The sequence below is a fragment of the Ciona intestinalis genome, chromosome 12, assembly GCF_000224145.3.
Source record: "Ciona intestinalis chromosome 12, KH, whole genome shotgun sequence".
NCBI classification, from domain to species: domain Eukaryota; kingdom Metazoa; phylum Chordata; class Ascidiacea; order Phlebobranchia; family Cionidae; genus Ciona; species Ciona intestinalis.
In genome coordinates, this window is record NC_020177.2 from 2,076,534 (window position 1) to 2,099,525 (window position 22,992).

The 22,992-nt window shown below is 37.0% G+C and overlaps 5 protein-coding genes and 1 long non-coding RNA gene across 8 annotated transcripts in view; 3 read left to right on the forward strand and 3 right to left on the reverse strand.

Moving 5' to 3' along the window:
- Positions 1-1,254, forward strand: part of LOC100186250 — a 1,429-nt gene extending 175 nt beyond the window's left edge. The window contains exons 2-3 of the mRNA XM_026837155.1: positions 301-451; positions 793-1,254. Of these exons, the coding sequence (XP_026692956.1) occupies positions 331-451; positions 793-1,169 (498 nt within the window). The 5' untranslated portion in view covers positions 301-330 and the 3' untranslated portion in view covers positions 1,170-1,254. The remainder of the gene's footprint in view (positions 1-300; positions 452-792) is intronic.
- Positions 1-5,785, reverse strand: part of LOC100179081 (integrator complex subunit 4) — a gene marked incomplete in the record, with an annotated part of 34,082 nt that extends 28,297 nt beyond the window's left edge. The window contains 2 exon segments of the mRNA XM_018814546.2: positions 2,814-2,816; positions 5,772-5,785.
- LOC100176044 lies at positions 1,181-7,326 on the reverse strand. Of its 2 annotated transcripts, none has more exons than XM_026837151.1 (9): positions 6,966-7,326; positions 6,075-6,235; positions 4,830-5,014; positions 4,445-4,589; positions 3,976-4,092; positions 2,833-3,034; positions 2,432-2,595; positions 2,224-2,334; positions 1,181-1,887 (listed from the first exon to the last, which is right to left on the reverse strand). In XM_026837151.1, exons 1-9 carry the CDS (start codon positions 7,058-7,060, stop codon positions 1,283-1,285), a joined length of 1,785 nt encoding a protein of 594 aa, XP_026692952.1. In that variant the 5' UTR covers positions 7,061-7,326; the 3' UTR covers positions 1,181-1,282. The 2 variants fall into 2 exon arrangements, with proteins under 2 accessions (XP_026692952.1, XP_002127509.1); XM_002127473.5 differs by having other exon boundaries at positions 3,976-4,089; positions 6,966-7,321.
- Positions 7,327-10,409: 3,083 nt separating this feature from the next.
- The window catches only part of LOC100183082 (lipopolysaccharide-binding protein), a 14,138-nt gene continuing 1,555 nt past the window's right edge, over positions 10,410-22,992 (reverse strand). The window contains exons 1-13 of one of the 2 annotated variants that reach the window (XM_002126995.3): positions 22,658-22,836; positions 22,087-22,198; positions 21,539-21,669; positions 21,098-21,197; positions 20,373-20,507; positions 20,248-20,311; positions 19,677-19,803; positions 18,689-18,836; positions 12,843-12,925; positions 12,095-12,239; positions 11,739-11,910; positions 11,059-11,135; positions 10,410-10,518 (exon numbers count right to left, since the gene is read on the reverse strand). In XM_002126995.3, the coding sequence (XP_002127031.1) occupies positions 10,477-10,518; positions 11,059-11,135; positions 11,739-11,910; positions 12,095-12,239; positions 12,843-12,925; positions 18,689-18,836; positions 19,677-19,803; positions 20,248-20,311; positions 20,373-20,507; positions 21,098-21,197; positions 21,539-21,576 (1,131 nt within the window). In that variant the 5' untranslated portion in view covers positions 21,577-21,669; positions 22,087-22,198; positions 22,658-22,836 and the 3' untranslated portion in view covers positions 10,410-10,476. Of the gene's footprint in view, positions 10,519-11,058; positions 11,136-11,738; positions 11,911-12,094; positions 12,240-12,842; positions 12,926-18,688; positions 18,837-19,676; positions 19,804-20,247; positions 20,312-20,372; positions 20,508-21,097; positions 21,198-21,538; positions 21,670-22,086; positions 22,199-22,657; positions 22,837-22,992 lie in introns of those variants that run through there. The other variant, XM_026836973.1, reaches the window with a different exon arrangement.
- Positions 13,564-14,906, forward strand: LOC100180727. The gene is made up of 2 exons (XM_002127381.4): positions 13,564-13,844; positions 14,176-14,906. The coding sequence occupies exons 1-2, from the start codon at positions 13,612-13,614 to the stop codon at positions 14,312-14,314; spliced, it is 372 nt and encodes a 123-aa protein (XP_002127417.1). The 5' UTR covers positions 13,564-13,611; the 3' UTR covers positions 14,315-14,906.
- On the forward strand, positions 16,789-17,883 carry LOC104266311. The gene is made up of 2 exons (XR_717495.3): positions 16,789-17,009; positions 17,405-17,883. It is a non-coding gene; the product is annotated as an uncharacterized LOC104266311 (long non-coding RNA).

Sequence of the window (22,992 nt, forward strand, 5' to 3'; positions counted from 1 at the left end):
CATAATATGCAAATATCCGGATCATGTTTTAACAATTAACAACGGTCTATGTGAATCGTGAGAATACAGTTTTATAATTCTTCGAATGTTCTTTGTTTACTACCAAATGTTACTATTCATTACAGAATGAATCGGTGTCCCATCTTCCCCCACCCTACTATATTATGCTTACGAAGTCAGGACGATATATTCCAGTTGTGGCAAGACATATATACTATATACATACGAATGCACAGAAACAACGTATGTATAGTTACTTCCTCTCTCGCTTGCATAGTATGTGATTTTAAAATAATCAAGGTACGATGTGTGACGTCACTTTCTGAGGAAATGTGGAACGAAGTGTGCAGTTCAAAGGTCATTGAGGGTGGTCACGTGGTTGAAATAGTCGGGAATACCCCACAACAGCTTCAAGTTGAAAAAGAGGAACGAATAAAACAGTGGAGGACAAGTAGTGTATTTTGCGCGGAGTGTCCGTGTTTTAAACATAAATTTAGTGTGACAAGACCTGTTTAACTATATTACATGTCTGTGTTTTGGTATAAACTTATATAGTACAGGGTGGGAGGAGATGGGACACCTTTAGCATATAATATCAAAACATCTTGATCGTGTTTTAAACAGTTAACAACGTTCTATGGGAGTCGGAAGGATACGGTTATATAATTTGCTGAATGTTCTTTGTTTACTACTAAATGGGAGGATAAAATAAAATAAAAATGTGTCCTATCTTCCCCCGTATCTTACTGTATTACTAGCCTGTTTCAGTATAAACATATCTCATTTTTGTAGGTTTGAAACCAATATGGTGTTCTGTGAAACCTGCTTGTCGGTTACGCCTGGCTGATTATCAAAGTGACGTCATACCAAAAAACACAAAATCGTGCGCAGGATTAGGTATCTGCCATTCCCCAACCTACCACGAAGAGGTTTCGGAAGATCCAGACATCGGCCCAAACCATCGATGCCAGCGGGAATTCGTGACCCCAATACGCCGCAAAATCCCGGAAACTACCCCGTTCTTTTTTGACGTATTACCGTGGGGGTTATACGTGCGTGTTTTCCTTTTCCTTTTGTTCATGTCCGTTGTATCTGGTTGTTATCTAAAGGGCTGTGGCGGTTTATTTGGTAGAAACAGAAGTGACTCAAAAACTTTGCTTGAACAATAAAGTACGACCCGTTTAACTATGTGTGGAACACAAGGGGAACAATGTATTGGAATGAAAGAAAGCTTGTAAAAATCGCCGGCATGTACAAAACAAAACAACAATGTTAACGACGCTTATCTAAACCGAATACCGGCGAGAAGACGTCTAAAGCCGAGCAGCCTTACCATGTATAAAGATGGTGCTATTGTGGAATGAAAAAGAACGAGACACGACGCCACTTCTAGTAATAACAAACTGGGTTCAAACCCATGCGGGGGTACCAGATTTGCAGGTTGTGACGTCATAGATCTATTTGTTCGGTCATAGTTCATTGTCACGTTCAGCATCATAATAGATGTTGCGCGATTTGCATCGTTCGGTGTGTTCGTGTGCATTGCATCGAGCACGCATACGGCGACGTAAGTCGCGTACGCCACCAAGTAAAATACTGCGGTATAGAGTATAAACCGCCAGAGTGCGCTACAGCGCACAAACACGTTCTTCGAATGCTTTCTCAGCCACAAGAGGCGTAGCGAGATAATGAGCATAAACAGCCACGTGACTGTGATAACCAGAGCATGAAAAATCACGTGTAGCTTGCTGATTGGATAAAAAAGATTTGAACACGATTCTGGACACATGGGGCGCTGTTCCCATGGAATCGGGAAATCCCCGGATGAGTTGACGTCTGTGTAGTTCGATTCTGACGTCACAGTTAATAGCGAGTGGGCCACGAAACCTTTAAAGTTAAAATTCGGATTTAACAATATTATGAAATTAATTAGCGTAAAACTTATATAGTACCGTATAGGGCAAGATGGGACATCTTTTTATTTCATTTTTTTCGTCCCATTTAGTAGTAAACAAAGAACATTTAAAAAATTATAAAACCGTATCCTCACTACCCCAATAGACCGTTGTTAATTTAAAACACGTTCAGGATATTTGGAAATTATTTGCTTAACTTGTCCTGTTTTCCCCTATAGTAATCTTGTACAGTTTTTGTTTCTGGCAAATTAACTCTGGAAAGTTTACACTACTTTTAGGATTGAACGTAACATTCACATATACATACCACTCTCGTTAAATAAGGCATCTTTATATCTCCTGATTCGAGATTTTGTGTGCCTAATGCGTCGTATCGGGTTCGGGTGAAGTCCTGTACTGTTTTCTTCACTTTTCACGTCTGTTGTTGCATAAAACATTTAGTACAAAAAACACACAATTCATAAAAACATGATTTAAAACCTAAATTCTAAAAATGTTCTACAAAAAAAACTTACAGCCGGTTGAAAGATTCGATGCCATTACGCCCGTATCATAATCATTGCTGTCAGAAAATGGACTTTGATTTTTTTCATCATTATTGGTTTGCTCAATATTTGGAAAATATTCCGTTTCGCACTCCAGAGAGCAAGAAAAAATTTCTGCTACTTGATTTGATGACCTGAAAGAAAACCAAACTCTCGTTTTGAATATGCTGCTTCACTGAAAGTATATTTGTAGCGCTACACATACATTCATACAAACTAAAACAGCCGTAACTGCAACACGTTGTTTACTAATAATGTCTTTGAAAAAAACAAACTTAATTTCTTTGGAAAATTCAATCTTTTAACAAATTATTGCATAATTTACATTCTGAATCATGAAAATTTTTTTTACATTCTGAATCATGATTTACCCGCTTGCTTTCATCACAGCTCTCGTTGCTACTGGCAACAACCACGTGATTAGGAAAACAATCCAAATAACCAATAAGATGGCGACTGTTGTACGGACGCTGACCACCGAGTTGCCATGGCGACCAACGTATGATTGGCTGTAAGTTGATGACGTCATGGAGCGTGGGAAGTTGGAGGGACGAATGCTGACGAGGCTTGTACCTGCGCGGATGAATATGATTTTATTAAGGTTCTATTTACACAAAAATTTAAACTTTTCGAAGAAACAAAATGTTTCTATTGTCACATATATTTATTTGCCGTCGAGTTATATGGATAACCACTGCAAGTTGTTGCTTATTGGACGCGAAATTGGGCATTATACAAACAGTTTGCTGTGTCAGATAAAAGTATATATGAGCTATTTCACAATATTAAGCAGTGGAAAGTGGAAAAGGTTTATAAAGACACTTTAATAAAGGTTTACACACTACACTGGCTTTCCCAATATTTCGCATGCTTAGAATGAATTACAAACTCGTAAAACTGCGTACACTGGCTTTGCTATTGTGTTTTTCACTCTTCGTGTTTATGCACGCCTTTGATTGAACGAATATGTTTAGAGAGTTGGTTTGGCGCAGTGTTGAGTGCAACCGCATGTCAAATAAGCAGAAAACATCATGTTGAAGCCAACTTTGTTTTACTCTCATGTTCGCACCTCGCTCTACTTTATCCATGAGAATAAGATTTTCGATGCTACATTCAAACCGCTTCACGAATGCTTTTCTTTTAATACTTTTTCAAAACATTGAAACGCAATTAATGGTGAAAAATACGTCCAGCGTTTACGTTATTTAAATGGGAACGAATTACCGAAAGTTTTTTTAGTTCAAGCTCATTATTTAAAGTTATGTTGTATGATATGCCGGTATCTGCACTAAGTAGTTATAATCGATTTTGGTTGATATAAGTTTTTTATCCAAACGAATGACACAACCGAATTTGTGACCAAATTATACAAAAATATTTCACCACCGTGTCTATACATAGTTATTTCGCCCAACTCTCGTCGATATTTTCAAAAAAGTTGCATTAGTAAAAGTATAAAAAAATTCACGAAATAAAAAGCAATTCACTTAAAATTTCACGAAATAAAAACTTACGGGGCAAGAGCATAGCTGTAAGTCGTGACATGCTTTTCTTCCTTCGTGATTTACTCGAGGATTCTTGCTTATCTCCGGGCGAAAGTCTCTGCTGGCCGATCCGTCTGTCCGATTCTGCTTAATAATTAAAATGTGTAAGATTGGGATTTACGCTTTCATTTGCGACGGTCGAATTAATAATAGATAGGAGCGACGGAAAATTTCGAAGCATTCTAGACATTCCAAAACATTTCTTATTACGCGTTTTTACTTCTTCGTTTCCACTGAAAGTATATACACGCTGGGGCAAGATGGGACAACTTTTTATTCTATTTTCTCTTCCTATTTGGTAGTAAACAAAGAACATTTAAAAAATTCTAAAATCGTATCCTCACGACTCCTACGAAGCGTTGTTTACTGTTCAAAACAAAATCACGATTATTGAATAGCTGTCCCATTTTACCCCACAGTTCTACATTGTCATGCTTACCGTTTTTTTTAGCCAAGCTCGTTTCTTCTTCCTCGCATTCGAGGCAATCGCCATTGATGTGCTTTGGAGAATTCCCGTTTACGCTTGGCTGCTTCCTGGGGCTTGATTGGTTGAGGCGTGAACCCTTTCGATTGGCGCTGGGTGTCTAATTATAATACATTAGCTACAAAGGGCTTAACTTTTAAAGATACTTGGTAACTAGGTAATTAAAATAAACCATTGGAGGCGAACATGTGTTTGATGTTTATGGCGGAATAGGAAAAATGCGAACTTTTTAAGTTTGATGGAAAAGAGTCTGATTTGACATGTGTGTTACTTTTAAAGTAAAGTGCTTTAAAGTAAAATTTTAATTTCGTTTGAAAACCAATATTTTTTCTGTGCTTACCTGAGTGCCAAGCGACAACACACGTAGCATCGTGTCGAAGGCAGGGATGTGTAGGGGATTCCCCGTTGTGTCGTTGTTAAGGGACTCCGCACGGTGGCGCCCCATACTTGTGGTCCGCTTATGTAGGGCGTACGTCACGACGCTGGTGTTCAAAGCCGAGAGGAGAATTGACGCAATTTTCAAGCCTGTGTTAACAACACATCTTACACCGTTTACTTTTAATAAAAAGCAGAGAACCTGGAACGCCCTGCAATCTACTCGCGAAATTGCGCTGGGATTTAAGCCAGCTAAGAATCAATGATATTTTTGCATGGAAACCCGAATGACCCCACATGCCAGGAGAAGCACAAGAAACGTAGCGATGCAAGTGATATTTTCTAAGGTTTTTAATCTCGCCGTGTCAGATATTTGAAACAAAACTTGCGTAGGCAGTTTCGGAATCGCGATGATTCATTGTTAATTCCGCGCTTTTCCAAGTTACGTGCGCCTCGGCTGATCCGAATGTTGAAACAGATCAACAATGCGGCCAAGCCAATATGATTCTCCTCAACCATGTAAGCTTGAAAAGTTACAACACAATGTCATAGCTGCATACTTACTACTCCCCTAATCGTAATATAAACGTGTATTAAACATTTTAAATCAATGTATAACCTAAAACGTTAGTATACGTGTGAACCGCCCTGACCCCACAAGGTGACACAATATTGAGACCCCGTCTGTTATCACCGATCAAAAAAGCGGCCGTCACGAAAGATCCCTTATATATATATTTCCAAAGTAATCGATTAGCAGATATTCATTCCGTCGCGCATATGAACTACCATTGTTGCGCATATCGATCGTGCGCAAGACGAAATTAAAAGCCGAAGATTCAAATCTCCGCAAAGGACAAGCGATCACCTGAAAATAGCTGGATTATTAATATTTAATGCATGATACCGAATAGAATCCCCTGCGTTACTTTACCTCAAGTTTACGTATATACCTCACGCGTAGGTACAACCCGTATTTAAACTTAGAGCGTCAGCGTCCTATTTATAATTAATAAACGGGCCAACGTAAAAGCATTGTCTCGTTGGCACTTTACGTAGCAAAATTGGTCTTTATTACGTCACAATTCGCTTTTTTTACCGAAACCAGGTGACGGTCATGCAGTTCCTGTTTATCGTTTTTTCTCTTTCAAATGCAGCGTCTTAATCATACACCAATCACCGCTTAGTCACGTTTCTACAACCTAGTCACCTTCCGTCGCCGCTGTCGCTCCAAAACCCTCAGATTGTGACGTCACAGAGGCTTCGCTTCGAAGGATCTTGGTCACGACGTCGATCATATACGCGACCCCCACTATGACGTCAACAATGGTAAGGTTGATAATGAAGATATACATCCGCTGTCGAAGTCGTCTGTCGAAAATTATTTTGGGTCAACTAATTAGAAAAATTAAAAATCATTCGAGCGTAAAACACGTGACGCAAAAGAGATTCGTCATGTGGCTGTTAAAATCAAGATTACTCAGATTTGGCATATTCAAAATTTGATTGTTAAAATGTTTAAAAATTAATGCTTGTATATATTACAAATATATATATTGTTATAAATAGAAAACAGTGGTGGCGACTGGCGATATTTCTAAAATAACGTAAGCTGTTCTTTGAAAGCGAGATGAAAAACACTTCACTGGAACAGCTCGTATAGGTCTATATTTACACGTATGCGTATGTCATTAAAGTTACCATTTAAAACGGTGCGGTTGGCCACAAAATAGTAAAACACGCATACACAAATTCACAATAGTACATATAATAAATGTAACTAGGGAGCATAAGGTGTAAGCATGTGATGCGCAGTGTAACAAGTCCGGTTTACACCTTGTCTCGCCACGCGGTCAGGATGAATAAGTTATGACGATCAGACACTTATAGTACTACGGGGGGAGATGGGACATCTCTGGGACTTAATATCCAAATATCCTGATTGTGTTTTAAACAATTAACAACGCTCTATACGTGTCCTGAGGATACGGTCTTATAATTCTGTGGGTGTTCTTTGTTTACTACCAAATGGGATGACAAAATGGAATGAAAAAGATGTCCCATCTTCCCCCACCCTACTGTACAAAGTTAGATTGCTTACTTGAAGTTGCTTACGATGCAAACCAATGCAAAGAGGTTGATTAGTGTACAGCATGCCGACAGAAGAAGGACAACTATCTTTATTTCGAAACTCATTTCCGTCCGGTAACTTTCCGGCTGAAGAGCCCCGGAAATCGATCTCAGGATTTATAAACACGTCATTAATGAAACATTAAGCGACAGAGGGCGCTGTTAAACAAAGGGATCAATTATTAATGACGTAATAATGGTAGGAGGAAAAGCAATAACTAAACTGAAAAGTCAAGCGCCTAGAAAGCGTGTGTTGTGCAATTAATACGCAACGTTAACTTTAGTGGAAAATGCATTTAAAAACTGCCATTACTTTTGGTGCAAACATACAAAAAACTACGAATTCAAAGTTGTCGTCGCGATAGTTTATGTACCGGTACCAAAAAAAAGAAAATAAAGGTCAAAAATCTATTTTCTTTATCCTACTCAATTAAAAACTAGATTTCGTTTTTGCTTACGTACTTCAATTGATACAACAGCTGTTGCATTACCTACGTTTAATTAACAGCTATTTTTTTACATGCGAAGCCCACTAAAATTAGAGTCACCGGTATATAGAAGCTTAACAGCAGCACGTCGACGTTCGATCTACGTAATGTAGTTTACTGACAGGTGCACGAACTAGTTATTATTACACACGACCACACCTGCACGTTTTCCCTTTAGTTTTGCCGTAGCCGCTTAGACTAGAAATTGCCACCTAACTTTTGCTTGCTTCTAAGTTTAGTCTTCGTGTTTTAAAACTCTCTAAAGATAAATATGCAACTGAATTAGTTCTTTATATATAGGGAAATGTCCTCTAATCCTGAGCAGGATATTGGCATGCAGTAGGTGTCACATTAATGTTAAACCTTTTTCTCACACCAGTCGCTTAACAGTCGGTTCGGTTTAAGGGGTTATAAATTATGTAACAGTCTTTGTTAAAGGTGATTCTAAAAGATCAATAATCGCATAGCGAAAGAAGTCGGCGTCTGGCACTGTCCATTTTGGCCTCGTGTAGCCAGACAAAGTTGTTTGTATTCGACTTACATTGCCGGATACAGAACAACATTTGACTGTCAATCAAGCATACAGCACTCGTGCTTTACATATTGCATTATCTTTACTTATTCTATAATCACACTTATGGCCATAAAATATTATTAAAATAACACTAAACAACCAATAGTTACTATAATACGACTGCTGTTGCTATGGCGCAATAAAAGGGGGGCTCTTTTTAATTACTTGTTTCCAATTTACCCTCCCCGTCTTTAATTCCATTTTTTTAAACCATAGTAAAACCACTTTGACTAATAATACCAATCGGTTAATTATTCGTATGCGGATTATGGCCTGCATGAGCCTACAGCTTCTAGCAACCCGGTAATGGTACAGCTCATTTAACATGTAATCCGAAGGCTCTGCTTGGTATTTACAAAATCGATTGAACAAGGGCGACTGATGAGCTAGTAACAGACCAACTTCGTCTTTTGGCAAAAATTACAGTCAAGTCACATGCAAGCATCAATTTAAATTACATTTTCGGAAAGAAATTCCACGTTAAATTATCGATTTGATTTTTACGTTTGAATAGAAATAGCAAAGTGAAACGTCGATAATCGTTTTGGCCTGATAAATTATCTCGTTTTGGCAGAATTTCAACACAATATCGAGCTATTTTCTAATATTAGTGAGGTAATCTAATTCTAATGTATATCAAATTTTACCGACACAGGTATGCACAAACCGAAACTGCAGAGGCAACATTACTCTTGTAAGCGCATATAACCGTTACATTGGCGATTCACTCTACTGTCAAGTTCTCTGTAATTATTAAATTATATAAACTAGAAACAAAAAAAACATCTATGCTCTTTAGTTGTTTATCCAGAAAGAACCAAAACTTGCAAGAACCTACACTCAAAGAGTTTCAACTGCGCAAAGCGACCTTGGTATAAGTTATATCATTTGTATCTACAAAGCCTAAACTAACGAAGTTCGGTATTTTAGCATAAACCCTAACCCTAAAGCTATGCCGGGTATCTGCAGCTAAGTCTATGGCAAAAACTGTCGAGTTGTGACAGGAGTTATTCAAAAATGACTCATTTTCTATTGGTCGATTTGAATTTGATCCGACTGCTTCGAATTGGCTTTTAATTGTCTCAATCGTGGGCAATACTGACGTTGAACAAGACACTGTGAGCTGCGGGGCCCTTTCTTTAAAATTCTCTCTCGTGTTTACACATTTATCTGAAGAAGCACCTGCCTTTCATTCCGTATATTCTCTCGAATGCGTATACAAAAAAATCCTACACTGAAAGCCTTACGCAAATAAAAACACGCAAAGTCTGTATAAAATTTAAAACAAACAATATTTCCACCAGTCTTAGTATATGCTAGTTCGGAAATGCTTCATTGTGTTGTCATAACGGCGCTCTGTGACGACACAGAAGAGACGTCGTATACTACTCCAGCTGGATTAAACCCGGAAACAGAGCACCAATCAAAACAAATAGCGCACCACCATTCGACAATGTTAATCTCGCGGTTGGCCATTAAAGTCCTCACAAAAATATCGTCCTGGACAAGTAACAACAAACAACGAAATGAAGGTGACCGCTACCTTGAACAGTACATCAAACTAAATTGTATACAGTTTGATGACACCTAATTATGACGTAACATATTCCCTGTATGTGTAAACAGACGTTTCTAAAAAATCTAGAGTTCTAGATCTAGACCAACTGTACTTTGTATACAAATTTCGTATTCGCCTATTTCTTGTAACGTGACTAATTAGAACTTTTCAGCTACTTTAAATTCCCCGCAAATATCCATTAAATAGACCCTACAGTTATAACATGACCCTTATTCGTGGAATAACACTGATACCTATATAAACGTATATAAGACTGCCCTTTAACGTAACTTGCAGATGGTTTCCACATATTGATTTAAAATCTACAATCTGTGCAAGCACAGCGTGCGTTATAACCACAGGAAATTACGAACAAGCGCTCCCACGATGGCAATTGAAAAAGTAGCATTGAATAGTGTAGCCGCACACCCATACATTGTATGTGTGAATGGAATATACAGCAGACAAATTGCAAAATGTATACAAAAACAAAAAAGGAAAGACTCAGTTTGCTAAAAATACTTTTGTACAAGGTCAGGATATAAAAATGCTGCGTTTGTCCTTTTTCTTGCTGTTTTTATGCTCTTGTGGCATTACTGTGCTATACCACTATAACTAATAAATTTACAAAAGGCAGGATGTAGACTATACTTGTCTAACATCTGAGATGAAATGGTAATTATGCAAATGTTCCGGATATTACGTCACCTATTCCGGCTAAGACTGGCTAGCGCAATTCAACGGACGTTACATATACGTCCTGTTATTATCTTACTGACCAAACAACCGAACGCACTCATTTCACAGAAATTTATTTTGCAACTGACTGATAAAGGTAAAAGTACGTCCGCATTCTTTACAATTAACCGGCATGTGTCATGTCGGTTGCTATCTCCAAACCGTGCTGCAAGTAAAACAAGCGTTACCGAAACATTGAAATGTAATGTAACGAGCGTATTTTAGTTCGTAACAGACATTGGGGCCATGTGATTTTTTAGCAGCTGCAGTACTAATTGTTTGGTTTTGTTTGGTTTAGTATACTATGGGCAAGACAGAATATCATTGATACCTAAATCCCACATTTTCTGATCGTGTTTCGATCAATTAACGACGATCTTTTAAAGTCGCCGGGCTGTGGGTATATGGAATTTGGTAAATATTGTTTTTACCAAATGAGATAAGAAAATAGAATGAAAACATAACCTATTTTACCCCAGCTCACTAAGTATAATAAGGGTTAAAAAACGTTAGACAGTTTAGGGTCATATTCATGTACAGAGAGTAATTTGATACAGGTGCACGGGGAATAAGGCATTGGGGTTATTGCATGGTAAAAACGAGGGTAACTGGAGTACAAGTGAGATATAAACCTAAAAATTTTAGGAATGTGTGGTAACTTGTTAGGTAATTTTAAAATCTTTTAAGTTCTAATGCATGCACCTACTTCCACCGTGTTTACGAAGACATTTGAAACCCCGAACCCAGACGGGAGTGGTAGGGTTTGCAGCGTCATTGAAACATCTAAAATAAGTGGAGTTACTGTAAAAACTTTCAAAATATTAAAAGGTACATAACCTAAATAAACCATATAAATATTATAAATAATAAAGTTTTTATTGTGCCTTTCTTCATATTGAGGTGAGTCTGTGCAAATTTAGGGACGATAAGAAACGTATAGTAGAGTGGGGAAAGATGAGACTCACTTTCATTATATTTTATCGTCTTATTTGGTAGTAAACAAAGAACATTCAAAGAATTGTAAAACCATATTCTCACAACTCTAATAAATCAGTGTTAATTGTCTAAAACACGATCGGTATATTTGGATATTATCTGCTAAAGGTGTCCCATCTTACTCCACAGTACTATGTAATATTACATATGCGACATGCGATTGTATATAATTCAATCGATGTAATTTGATGAACCAAGTGGTCGTGGTGGAATTTATAAAATATTGTATTTTTTGTGATATAATTTCGACTACGACCGATACTACCCGTCTTTTCGCTTTTATAAACTCTTCTGTTTTTCGTTATCGTGACCAAAGAGACGAAATAAATTTCATTCTTCCTCTTATAGACGGAATGTAATTAGACTCTTAGTCTTAATTTAAAAACTTACTGTTTACGCTTGGCAGCAATCTCTGGGCAATGTTGTTCACAATCAGATCGACCAGGACAACGGGGAGATCCCCGATCTTGGAACTGGACACGGTTGACTTGGTAGTTAATGCACTGATCTGACCACGCAGATTACCATTCTCTACTGTCACATTACCAGTCAAACTAGCCGCCTGTATCATGATAAAACAACCAACTTTAGGCTAGTTTTGGAGTACATAAATATAAAGTAGGGTATAGGGAAAGATGGGACTCATTTTCATTCTATTTTCTAGTCCGATTTTTAGTAAAGTAAGCAAAGAAAATTAAAAGAATTAGAAAATTTTAGTGTTCGAAACACCATCAACCATAGCTTACTATTGAAATGTTGAGAGCATCGTTCAAACTACCGTTTTCAGCCACTACAAAAGTAACAAGGTCAAACTTGGCTGTTATATTCACATTCTCCGATGTTGTGCGAGCGAAAGGGCTCTCGGTGGGATGTACGAAAAACCGAAGGGGCCTGGAAAGTATAAAGTGTCCATTCATAAATGAAAAGTACAATGTTAAATATACGGTTCAAATCTGGAAAGTTTTGATATTGCTGTAGGATTTAAAATCCTTCCTTTGATTTTGTCATACATAGTATCTATAGTAGCGTAGGGTGAGTTGGGAAGCCATTTTATTCCGTTTGCTGGTACCATGTAGTAAACATTTAAAGAATCATAAACTGTATGCTTACGACTCCCATAGACCGTTGGTTTAAAACACGATCATAATACTTGAGTATTATGTGCTAAAAGTGTCCTGTCTCCCCCTTACTATATATATATATATAGTAGTCGTGTTAGTTCACAACCGAAAAATGTGGTTCACAAGCTCTATGTTGCCACTTTCGCGTTTATGATATAACATCGAATGCTTCGTTCGACGCAATAACGGATTTCCCAATATGTCAGACTTACAAAATCTAATCGTGTATGAATGAATGAATGAATGAATAAATAATATATAAAGCTATACTGCACATAATGATACACTTGGACAACTGTGTTGTTACTGCGAGATTTATGGTGTACTAAAACGATGTTAAACTATGGTAAAGCCACATGCGTACACAACACACCTGTTTCTTCCAAAATTTGCGAACCCTGGTAGAAATCCAGCCATTGTGTCTGTCGTAAAGTTGAAGCCAACGTAACCTGCGAGCTGTTAAAAGAAATAAAAACAAAATAATAAAAGGAAAGCAAAATGATAATTATTAAGTACTTTTGAATATGGCGAAATTGGTTTTGTTATTTACTGTCGACGAAAAATTATTTAATTTATGAGACCTGCAAAATACCCACACAGTGTCATTGTCACAGTGATTTTTTGTAACGGTTTATTCAATTTTAAAAAATGATCAGCTTTAGGTTTTTGTCACAGGGTATTGGTAATATAGAAATTTTAAAAAAAAAAGGGGGGGATTTGGGGGGGGGGGTTTGGTTGGGTAAGGTCCTGTAGCGCCGTATGCGGAATTTTTGTATGAACGCCAAATTTTGCCAAATTACTTAATATAGGTTCAATATACAATGGTTTATAGTGACAAAAAAATCGACAAAACGCATTTAATTTACTCGCTGTGCGCAAACTACTTTCCGCTAATGACGTTTCATGATCGAACAACTGTGTGTTTAACTTCCTTGTGAATCGAAACTGCTTCATACAATCAGCAAAACCCCGTGCTGACGATAACAGTTTAACCCACAATATACTTCGTGATTGGCGTTACTTGTCAAACAAAAAAAACATGAGCTCATGTTTCCGTGAACCGAAAGTTGTGACAAACGCATGTATATTGTATAAACCGCAGTAGAGTTTTGTTGAAAAATACCCTAAACTGGGTTATATAAATGGGTTGTTTCAACGCGCTATATTATTCCAGTAGTCGTACACCCAAAAGAGGAAAAGAGTTTGTCATTTTAAAGTTAAAATACCATTACGACCAACATACTATCTTTATACTGCATTATCGTATAATCATGCTGCGAAATAAAGTGATGTTGGCATTCGTGTTGGTGGCGTGCTTGGTACTACTCACGTCGAGGGTGAATGCTGGTCGCCGTAGGTCTAGTACACGAATGAGGTAAGTACATTGTTTTATGGCATATTTAATTGACGCCCTTTACAATTAACACCGGCGGTTAAAACAGCCTTACAGTTAAGACTTTTTGAATTAAACATTTTAATAAATACTTTGTGGGGTAAACCATTGCTCTTAAAATAGTTGCCTTATTAGTAAAACGTGGGGCTAAAGCGGGAATATATTCTGGTAGCATACACCCGTATATAACCTTTGGGTTGTCCCAAAGTTAGGTTGTCCCACCAGCCGAAGTAGGTTGGGGTAAGATGGGATACGTTTTCAATATATTTCGCTAAGCACAAAACCGGGTAATATTTCCAACAGTTTATTTTAGTCGACAGAATCCTGGTGGTCGTTGGGGTGGTGCTGGTGGCGGTCGTCGTGGGGGCTGGGGTTTTTGGGACAATGAGCTTGCAAGAGCGAAACGTGACATCAAAAATGAAAACGCAATTGTTGACGAGTTTGTTCAATAAAACTGACATGCTGTAACTTTTAAAGTCTTGTTGTACAATCTTATGTATATTTCAAGCATTTACTGCCAACTCGTTGGTTCAATAATTAAGTGAACGAATTTTCTCTTAAATTTTATTATTTTTTCCGAAAATCATATTAGAGCAGCGGTTCCCAAACTGGGGTCCGCGGTCCAACTGGGGACAGCAGTTTACTGGGTTCGCAATGAAGCAATGAGTGTGGTCCTAAACCAGTGAGACTGTGGTACGCGTATTATATAGTGGTACGCGAAGGTCTCCCAGGTGGTACGCGAGCAACTCATTAAGTTTGCACCAAACGGTCGCAAATGATATTTTCTTAGCAATTTATTGATTGACGTATTTTAAGTCACATAAGTTAAAAGGAAAATATCCAACCTGTTTTCAAGCACGTGCAGGCTAAATATTCAAGGGGACAATCGCTATTATGACGCAAATGATCAACGTGTAAATTGCTATTATGTTGTAATTAATTGCCAGGTCAGACAATCGCTATTATATATGATGCAGTGAATCCACGTGTGAATCCGTACTATTTCGTAATAAACACGCTGTTTGGCTGAGAAAACATTGCAAATATACAGCAGTGCTACTTCTGAAACATATTAGGATAGTAAGATTAAACGAGTGAATGAATCTTAAACATATACGGAATTTACCCTTGGGGGTAAATTTACCCCCAGTTTAGTTGGTCTAGTATTTTATAACCATAACTTTTATAAGTGCTCCATTATAAAAAGCTGGAAAATAACCAACAATAAACTTAAAGTATATAGTAGGGTAATGGAGATGGGACACATTGTTAGCCGACTTTTTTAATTTTCTTTTTACCATTAAATGATAATCAGGAAAATTAGGTTACGGAATTATTCAAAAAAAAGTTATCACGACTTTATAAAGCGCGCGTCAGTACTATTTTTGAATATTAAAAAACTATGTAAAATAGAAACAGTATATGTTTAAAACAGGTAAAAAAAATCATATAGTAAAGCCGAAGAAGTTTTGTCGTTTGCGAGTGTGAACGATTAAATTTGTTTCATAACTTCATTAAACATTTTGTACAGTTTAATTTTGTCTCTTCAGTTTAATTTAACAATATACCCATTTTCGTTCAAACAATACCAATTTTCATAAAATAATATAATGTAGGTAACAGCATGTTAAAAACTAAAGCGGTAGGGCAAGGAAGGGAATTTTTAAGCCAGATTTTCAAAACGTACAGTATAATATTTCGTGTTATTTACGTGTATCCGTAATAATAAATACACTTAATGACCAAAATTAACAATGATTTTTATCCTGTGTGTTTTCGAATTTGTAAAAATTTCACTTGTTGTGCGAATCGTAAATAACTCCTCGTGTGTTTTATTATAGTTTTTGAATTATTGTCAAATAATAAAGGAATGATACTACCAATTCGTGGTATCACCCGCGGAGTAGTCTATTTTGATTTTAAAAAGCAGTCTATTTTGATTTTAAAAATATTTGGCAATATGTGCTTAAGTGTCCATCTTCCCCCACTGTACTATACACAAATAAATGTCGTTTTGATTAAAAGACTTGGATTGTGGAAATATTATAAGAAAAGAATTACTACCAGCTAGTTAAAAACATATGTGGTGACCTGCAGTTTGAAGATGGTGTTTCGATTTTAATGGCGCTCAACAAGGATTATCATATATTCATATTGTATTGAACGTAACTTGCTTTATCCTTGCGTGGCCGGAAACGGCAGTCCTTATAACACGGGTGTTTAAACACCTCGCACCAGCTATACGAGTTACCATTTATGTTACTTTGTAGGTGATTATTTTTGTTTTTATTTTTTTCTGCCTGGTTGATATATTGGACAACCCATTAGTGACCACTGGGTTGGAGCAATATATAGTAATGTTTAAATAATAAAGGATAATAGTAATCAGGAGTTTCACCCAAACATACTGTATTGAGACTTTGGAAATATTAGCCAATGTGTGCTTAAGTGTCCCATCTTTCCCCACTGTACTATCTAGCAAATTAGATAAATGTACATGTGAATGGCTATTTCTTTCTCTTTTGTTGAGGTCCTGTAGCGCCGTATGCGGGATTTTTGCATGTTGCCAAATTTGACAATTACTGAATGGGACCATAAATCAATGGTTTAGAAAAAAAGAAATTTTAATCTTTTAATTAAAATGCGTTTACTTGCTGCGTGCAAACAACTTTCCGTTAATGACATGTTTCACGATCGAAAAGCCGGTTTGTTTATATACTTTATAACTTCTGTGTGAATAGAAACTGCTTGATCATCAGCAAAATCCCGTGCTGACGCTAACAGTTTAAATCACAATAGACTTCGTGATTGGCGTTACTTGTCAAACAAAAAAAACATGAGCTCATGTTTCCGTGAACGGAAAGGTGTGACGAACGCATGCTGCATCATGTATATTGTATAAACTGCATTAAAATGCTGTTGGAAAACCCTGAACTGGGTTATAAAAGTGGGTTGTTTCAACGCGCTATATTATTCCAGTAGTCGTACACGCAAACTAAGATTACCATTACGATCAATATTACTGCTTTATCGTATAATCATGCTGCGAAATAAAGTGATGTTGGCATTCGTGTTGGTGGCGTGCTTGGTACTACTCACGTCGAGGGTGGATGCTGGTCGCCGTAGGTCTCGATCATCACGAGCCGGGTAGGCTAAGCCAAGTACAAAATTTTATAGATGAATGAATGAATAAATGAGTGAATGAATGAATGAATGAATGAATAAATGAATGAATGAGTGAAGGAATGGATGAATGAATGAATTAATGTAACTTACTTTATCCTCGCTTGGCCGGTAAACGATAGTCTTTATAACACGGGTGTTAATACACCTCGTGCCAGCTTACGAGATACCATGTATGACTGTATGTTATACTTTGTGGGGGATTATTACTTAATTTGTTTTATGTATGGCTGATAATGTGGACAACCCATTAGTAACCACTTGGTTGGTGTCTTGCCCAAGGACACATACGCCCACGATGGTAGTAGCGACGAGCCTTGAACCAAAACCAAATAAACAATTCAAACAATTTATTTTAGTGGACGAAGTGGGGGTGGTGGTTATAGTCGAAATCGCGGCGGTGGTGGTGGTCGCCGTGGTGGTTGGGGTTTTTGGGACAATGAGCTTGCAAGGGCGAAGCGTGACCTCAACAATGAAAACGCAATTATTGACGAGTTTGAGCAATAAAACTGATATGCTGTAACTTTTGACATTCTTTTTCTATAATTTCTTGTATATTTTAATCATCCACTGACAATTTAAAATTTAGTAAACGAGTTTTCTCCCAATTTATTTTTTGGCAAATCATATTAGAGCTTATATAGAAGTAGGCCTATATAATTTTGTCCACTGTAAACAATGCTTTCAAATCATATATTTATTCTTTCGGTGGGCTGAATGCCTATCAGGTTTTAACATGGCTATTATTGACTAGTATTTTATGTACATAGCTCTAACGATCTCCATATGAATATAAATAACAGGAAAATAAAAAATAAATGTAGAGTATATACACAAATGTTGTTTTAATTGAAATATTACAAAAGTAATGTCTATAGTTCTGGAACGGATTATATAGTAGGATAGGGGAAGATGGGACACCTTTTTAATCTATTTTCTTCTCTAATTTGGTAGTAAGCAAACGTTTAACGATTTTTTTATAAAACTTTATCCTCACGGCTCCCATAGACCGTTGTTAATTGTTTAAAACACGATCAGGATATTTAGTTATTATGCGTCAAAGGTGTCCCATCTTCCCCCACACTACTATAACACTTGTATTGCGAAAATCTTAGTAAAACAATAAACATTAGCTATCAAAAGTCCATAAATGCTGGCCTACAGTTTAGAATATTTCATTTTTAATTTTAGTGCCGCTCCACCTAGATTATCATATTGAATGTAACTTACTTTATCCTCACATGGCCGGAAAACGACAGTGGTTATAACATGTGTGTTATGTTTTATACACCTCCAGCATGCGAGTTACCATGTATGTTACTTTGTATAGGTGATTATTTTTGGACTTTTTATATTTTTTATGTATGGGTAATAATTTGGACCACCTATAAGTGACCACTAGGTTGGAGCAATATATATTATTATAGTAGGGTGGGGGAACATGGGACACCTTTTCATTCTATTTTTTCGTCTTATTTAGTAGTAAACAAAGAACATTCAAATAATTATGAAACCGTATCTTCACGACTCCCATAGACCATTGTTAATTGTTTAAAACGCGATCAGGATATTATGTACTAAAGGTGTCTCGTCTTCTTCCACCCTACTATATATCTTGTTTTGAGAAAATCTACATCACTTACTGAGTCCTGACCAAACCAGAAATCCCAGCTTCCCGAAACCCATTGTACGTAAAGAAATGTGTTTATGACGTAATCCCCAACGATCATGCGGATCATATGAGATGACGTCATCTGGAATTCTGGCAAATTTTCTGCCGTGACTGGAATTCTGTGAATGGCAATGAAACAAATTACCGAAACTTTAATTACTTAATCTACGAATTTTATTTAGGCGTGCAACGTGCTTATTGTTTAGTACGCTCACTGTGCTCTAATGAAAAGCTGCTAAATGCAATATTGATACCAATTCAGTTTTGTTCAGATCAAATTGTTGGTAGTGTTCTCGTATACCGACTAAAGGTGGGTGTACACAGTATCCGGCGTGCGAATTCGAAAGTAACATACATGGTAACTCGTAAGCTGGCACGAGGTGTTAAACCCGTGTGATAACTGTGGTTTTCAGGCCACGCGAGGATAAAGTAAGTTACATTCATTCATTACCGAATTCCGCATGCGGCAGCGAAATCCGGACAAAACAGACAAAACGGACACATTCCGGATACTGTGTACAGCCACCTTAAAGTGAGTCTGTCGGGTTTACTATGGTTACCTCGTTTTTTAGTCGGTCGACTAATATGTAGTAGCTGTATTGTGACGTTTAGTCGGCCAAACTAAAATTCTGCGCATTACATAAGTTAGGCGGTCAAACCTGTCGGCCAAGTTTTTGGTGGGCGAATATAAAAGGCGGCGACTATAGTTAAGTCGCAGACTAGAATATCACTCCATGTTTTACTTTTTTATATTAAACCTTTTCATATACATTGTATGCAATTTAGCCAACCCATTAGCGACCACTGGGTTGGAGCAATTGCCGTTAGGTGACTTGCCCAAGGACACATATATACGCCCACAATGTTAGCATGACGAGCCTTGAACCCATTAACTCTGGGTTAGAGGCATGTATGGTAACCAACTGTGCCACGACACCGAACATTTGTATTAGACTTACGTCATTGAAGGGTTGTTAGTTGGGAAACAGCGTCCTCTTGAGAACACAGTTATTTGGTTTGACGCTGTCGTTGGAGGGCGGGAGAGAGCCAGGTCAATGCTTGTGGTGGTGGTCAGCGCATAGTTAACTGTAAGTAGGTATGTGACGTAAGTCAAGTTCAAAGAAATGGTTATATTTCAATAGTATTAACAACGACAAAATATATACGCCGTAAAAAAATATATACAGTAAGGTGAGGGGAGATTTTCTTTTCCCATTTAAGTAAACAAAGCACATTTAAAAAATTATAAAGCCGTATTCTCACGAATTACATCCAGCGACAAACCGTTGTTAATTGTTTAAAACAAGATATGGTTATTTTGATATTATATGTGCCGAAGGCGTCTCGTCTTTCCCCACTCTACTATTTATGTAAATATACATTTTCAGATTTTGTGGTTGTAGGTCTAAACGGTGAACTGCTTGGGTATTTGTGAATTCATTAAAAGGTCTATTATACATTAAAATGCTGAAGTTACAAAATGAGCTGAAAAGAAGCTTAAATAGTATATGGAAAGTATACAAAATTTACCATTCAAGTTTCTTAAAATAGAATTTGCCTGACTTTGGATCGCTGACTTAACAGTTGGGCAGATCTGGAAAAAAAAGTAATGAAAGTTTCATGTTTTGTGGTGACCATAATAATCCATATCTTACCCTTGCAGCGAATGTGTTGCGAACGCTATTTGAGTTAAACCTCAAAAGGATATTGTACAAGAATGATAAACTGGAGCCCGACACCCGAGCGTTCATGTCTCCAATATTGGCTGAGCAACTTGAAGTAGAACTTATCTGCGTTCATTAGAAGTTAAATGATCGTAAACAGAAATGACCTCTGGCATCAAACGGTTTCTTGCGGCCACGCAGGAAATTTCACGCCGTGCTTTTCCGCTTGTGGTTTGGCAGCCACTGCCACAGATTGACATAAACATCCATGGATATATGTATAGTATAAGGTGGAGGGAAACGGGACCCTTTAGCGCAGAATATTCAGATATCCTGATTGTGTTCTAAATAATTAACAACGGTCTATGAGAGTCGTGAGAATACGGTATTATAATTATTTGAATTTCCCTTTGTTTACTACCAAATGTGACGAGAAAATAGAATGAAAAGGTGCCCCATCTTCCCCGCCCTACTATATCTTTCTATTACTCAAACCCTTAAATGGTTTGCACGTTGTAACGCACTTGTTGCAATTCGGCCCTGATTTCATAGGTAATAAGTTGAAAATAAGGTAAATAAACGTACGATTTATCAAAAAAAAAAAAGATTTAAAAAAAATCGTTTTCCTGATTTAGAAAAAATTAGAAATCTTAATTCGTAATATACAATCAAATGTAGAATCAAATTTTATTAAAAAGTAAGGTACATAAACGTACGGTTGGCCGACCGTTTTGGTCTCTCCCCACCCGCATAGAAAGAGTGAGATCCACACCACTCGCATCCGCTGTGAAGCTGCCGTCATTATCAACGGTAAAACTGGAAAACATCGGTTGCAATGAATAAACAAGCATAGTAAAGTGGGGTAAGATGGGACAACTATTTGGTAGTAAACCAAGAACATTCAAAGAATTAAATAACTGTATTTTCACGACCGCCACAGACCGTTGTTAATTGTTTAAAACACGATCAGGATATTTGGATATTATGTGATAAAGGTATCCCATCTTACCCCATACTACTATATGGTCCTTCACAGCAAATGTTAACCGTATAGCTCAAAGGCAGTTTTTAAAACGGATTTTGCAATTTTTATTTTAAACTATTTAATGAAAAATAAAAAATGTCTGTCATGTATACACAAGAAAACAGTATCTTACAACCAAACACGGTAGTTGACACTCCATTGGCCCCTCATTGCAAAAGATGCTGATCGAATTCGAAGTGTGATCACGTTTGGTGATGACGTCGTAAGGCCAACATTCCCGAAAGAAAACTTGTGACTCGCAAGCTGAAACATCAGTTAAAATTGAGTTGTTTTATTTTACATGCACGCTATTTACTCTTTACTGTGTAAATGAATGAATGAATGAATGAATGAATGAATGAATGAATGAATGAATGAATGAATGAATGAATGAATGAATGACACTTATTTAACCGCGCGCTGGGGACAGTTGCTATATTTCACACACCCAATTGTGCCCAATTACAACTTTGCGAGTTATACCTATGTGTAGCTATGTAGGTGATTATCTTTCTTTGTTTGCCCTCTTATTTCTGTGTGTCATTTACGACAACCCATGAGTGACTACTGAGTTGGAGCCATGGCCGTTTAATGTGTTGATCCACACACCCTCAGTGTTGTGGGCGTGTGACATGGCACCGGAGCAAAGAGTTAACCATCTAAGTTTAATGTAAACCTTACTTGTTGAAGTTATAATTTGCAGTTACCCAAGAACTATATCTCCCACTGTAGCTGCCGAGATTCGAGTTGCTTGTGACGTAACTTTGAGCCATTGTTTTAACAACATCAGTGACTGCAAAATGAAATGTCGACTGAAAAGCTTTACATGAAAATTCGGTTATGTCAAAAATGCTTATACGATAAAGAATACTTCTTCTGGTAAAATGGTTATGAAAATAAAACTGAAATTTATGCAATTTTTGTACGGCAAAAGTAAAAGCGGAAAACTAGGGTGAAATAATTGTTTAATTAAAAAAGCGGATAATTAAAATAAGCACACTCAGGATTTATCAGTAAAAAAGTGGTGACACTGTAAAGCTAAATGATTATTATCGTCCAGCAAATTATTAAAAATAAGATTTAGAAATCTAGGTCGCAATGTGCAGTCAAATAATGTAGAGTCAAATTTCATTATTATAGTTAGGAGTGTTAGGTCTTGGTCCCCGCATTGCACTTTTAGTACCACAAAAATTGTCCACCATGAAAACAGTACATCCCCACACAATTGGAAAGCTGAAATGTTACCACTTACCAAATCTAAGACCTCGATTGTTGACCTTTACCTTTATCCCAGTTTGCCCCTCACATCGAGACACGCAATTTAGTTGGACTGTCATTGCTATCGCAAAAACCAAACTAACAAGCTTCATTTTTGTCACAACAAATTTAAGCAAATCGTTTGACGAAACAGCTATCCAAAAATATAAAATCAAAATAAAATAATAGAAACGATTTGTTTATTTTGAACAACACTTGAAACATTTTTTGTCCAACTTGTGTTTAAAAAATGACAAGTCGAAAAACTTTGTTCTGAACAAATATTTAAACTGAAATATTTGCGTAGCAATTTGAACATTTTGCCAAGGT

Excerpts from the sequence above, each read along its gene's own strand:
- LOC100176044 (XM_026837151.1), bottom strand. The coding sequence starts at position 7,060 with ATGAGTTTCGAAATAAAGATAGTTGTCCTTCTTCTGTCGGCATGCTGT. Across the intron at positions 5,015-6,074 it reads AGCGACAGCGGCGACGGAAG|GCTTGAAAATTGCGTCAATT; the intron begins GTGACTAGGTTG and ends TTGTTAACACAG. Across the intron at positions 3,035-3,975 it reads TACAGCTATGCTCTTGCCCC|GTACAAGCCTCGTCAGCATT; the intron begins GTAAGTTTTTAT and ends TCATCCGCGCAG.
- LOC100180727 (XM_002127381.4), top strand. The coding sequence starts at position 13,612 with ATGGGTTGTTTCAACGCGCTATATTATTCCAGTAGTCGTACACCCAAA. Across the intron at positions 13,845-14,175 it reads AGGTCTAGTACACGAATGAG|TCGACAGAATCCTGGTGGTC; the intron begins GTAAGTACATTG and ends AGTTTATTTTAG.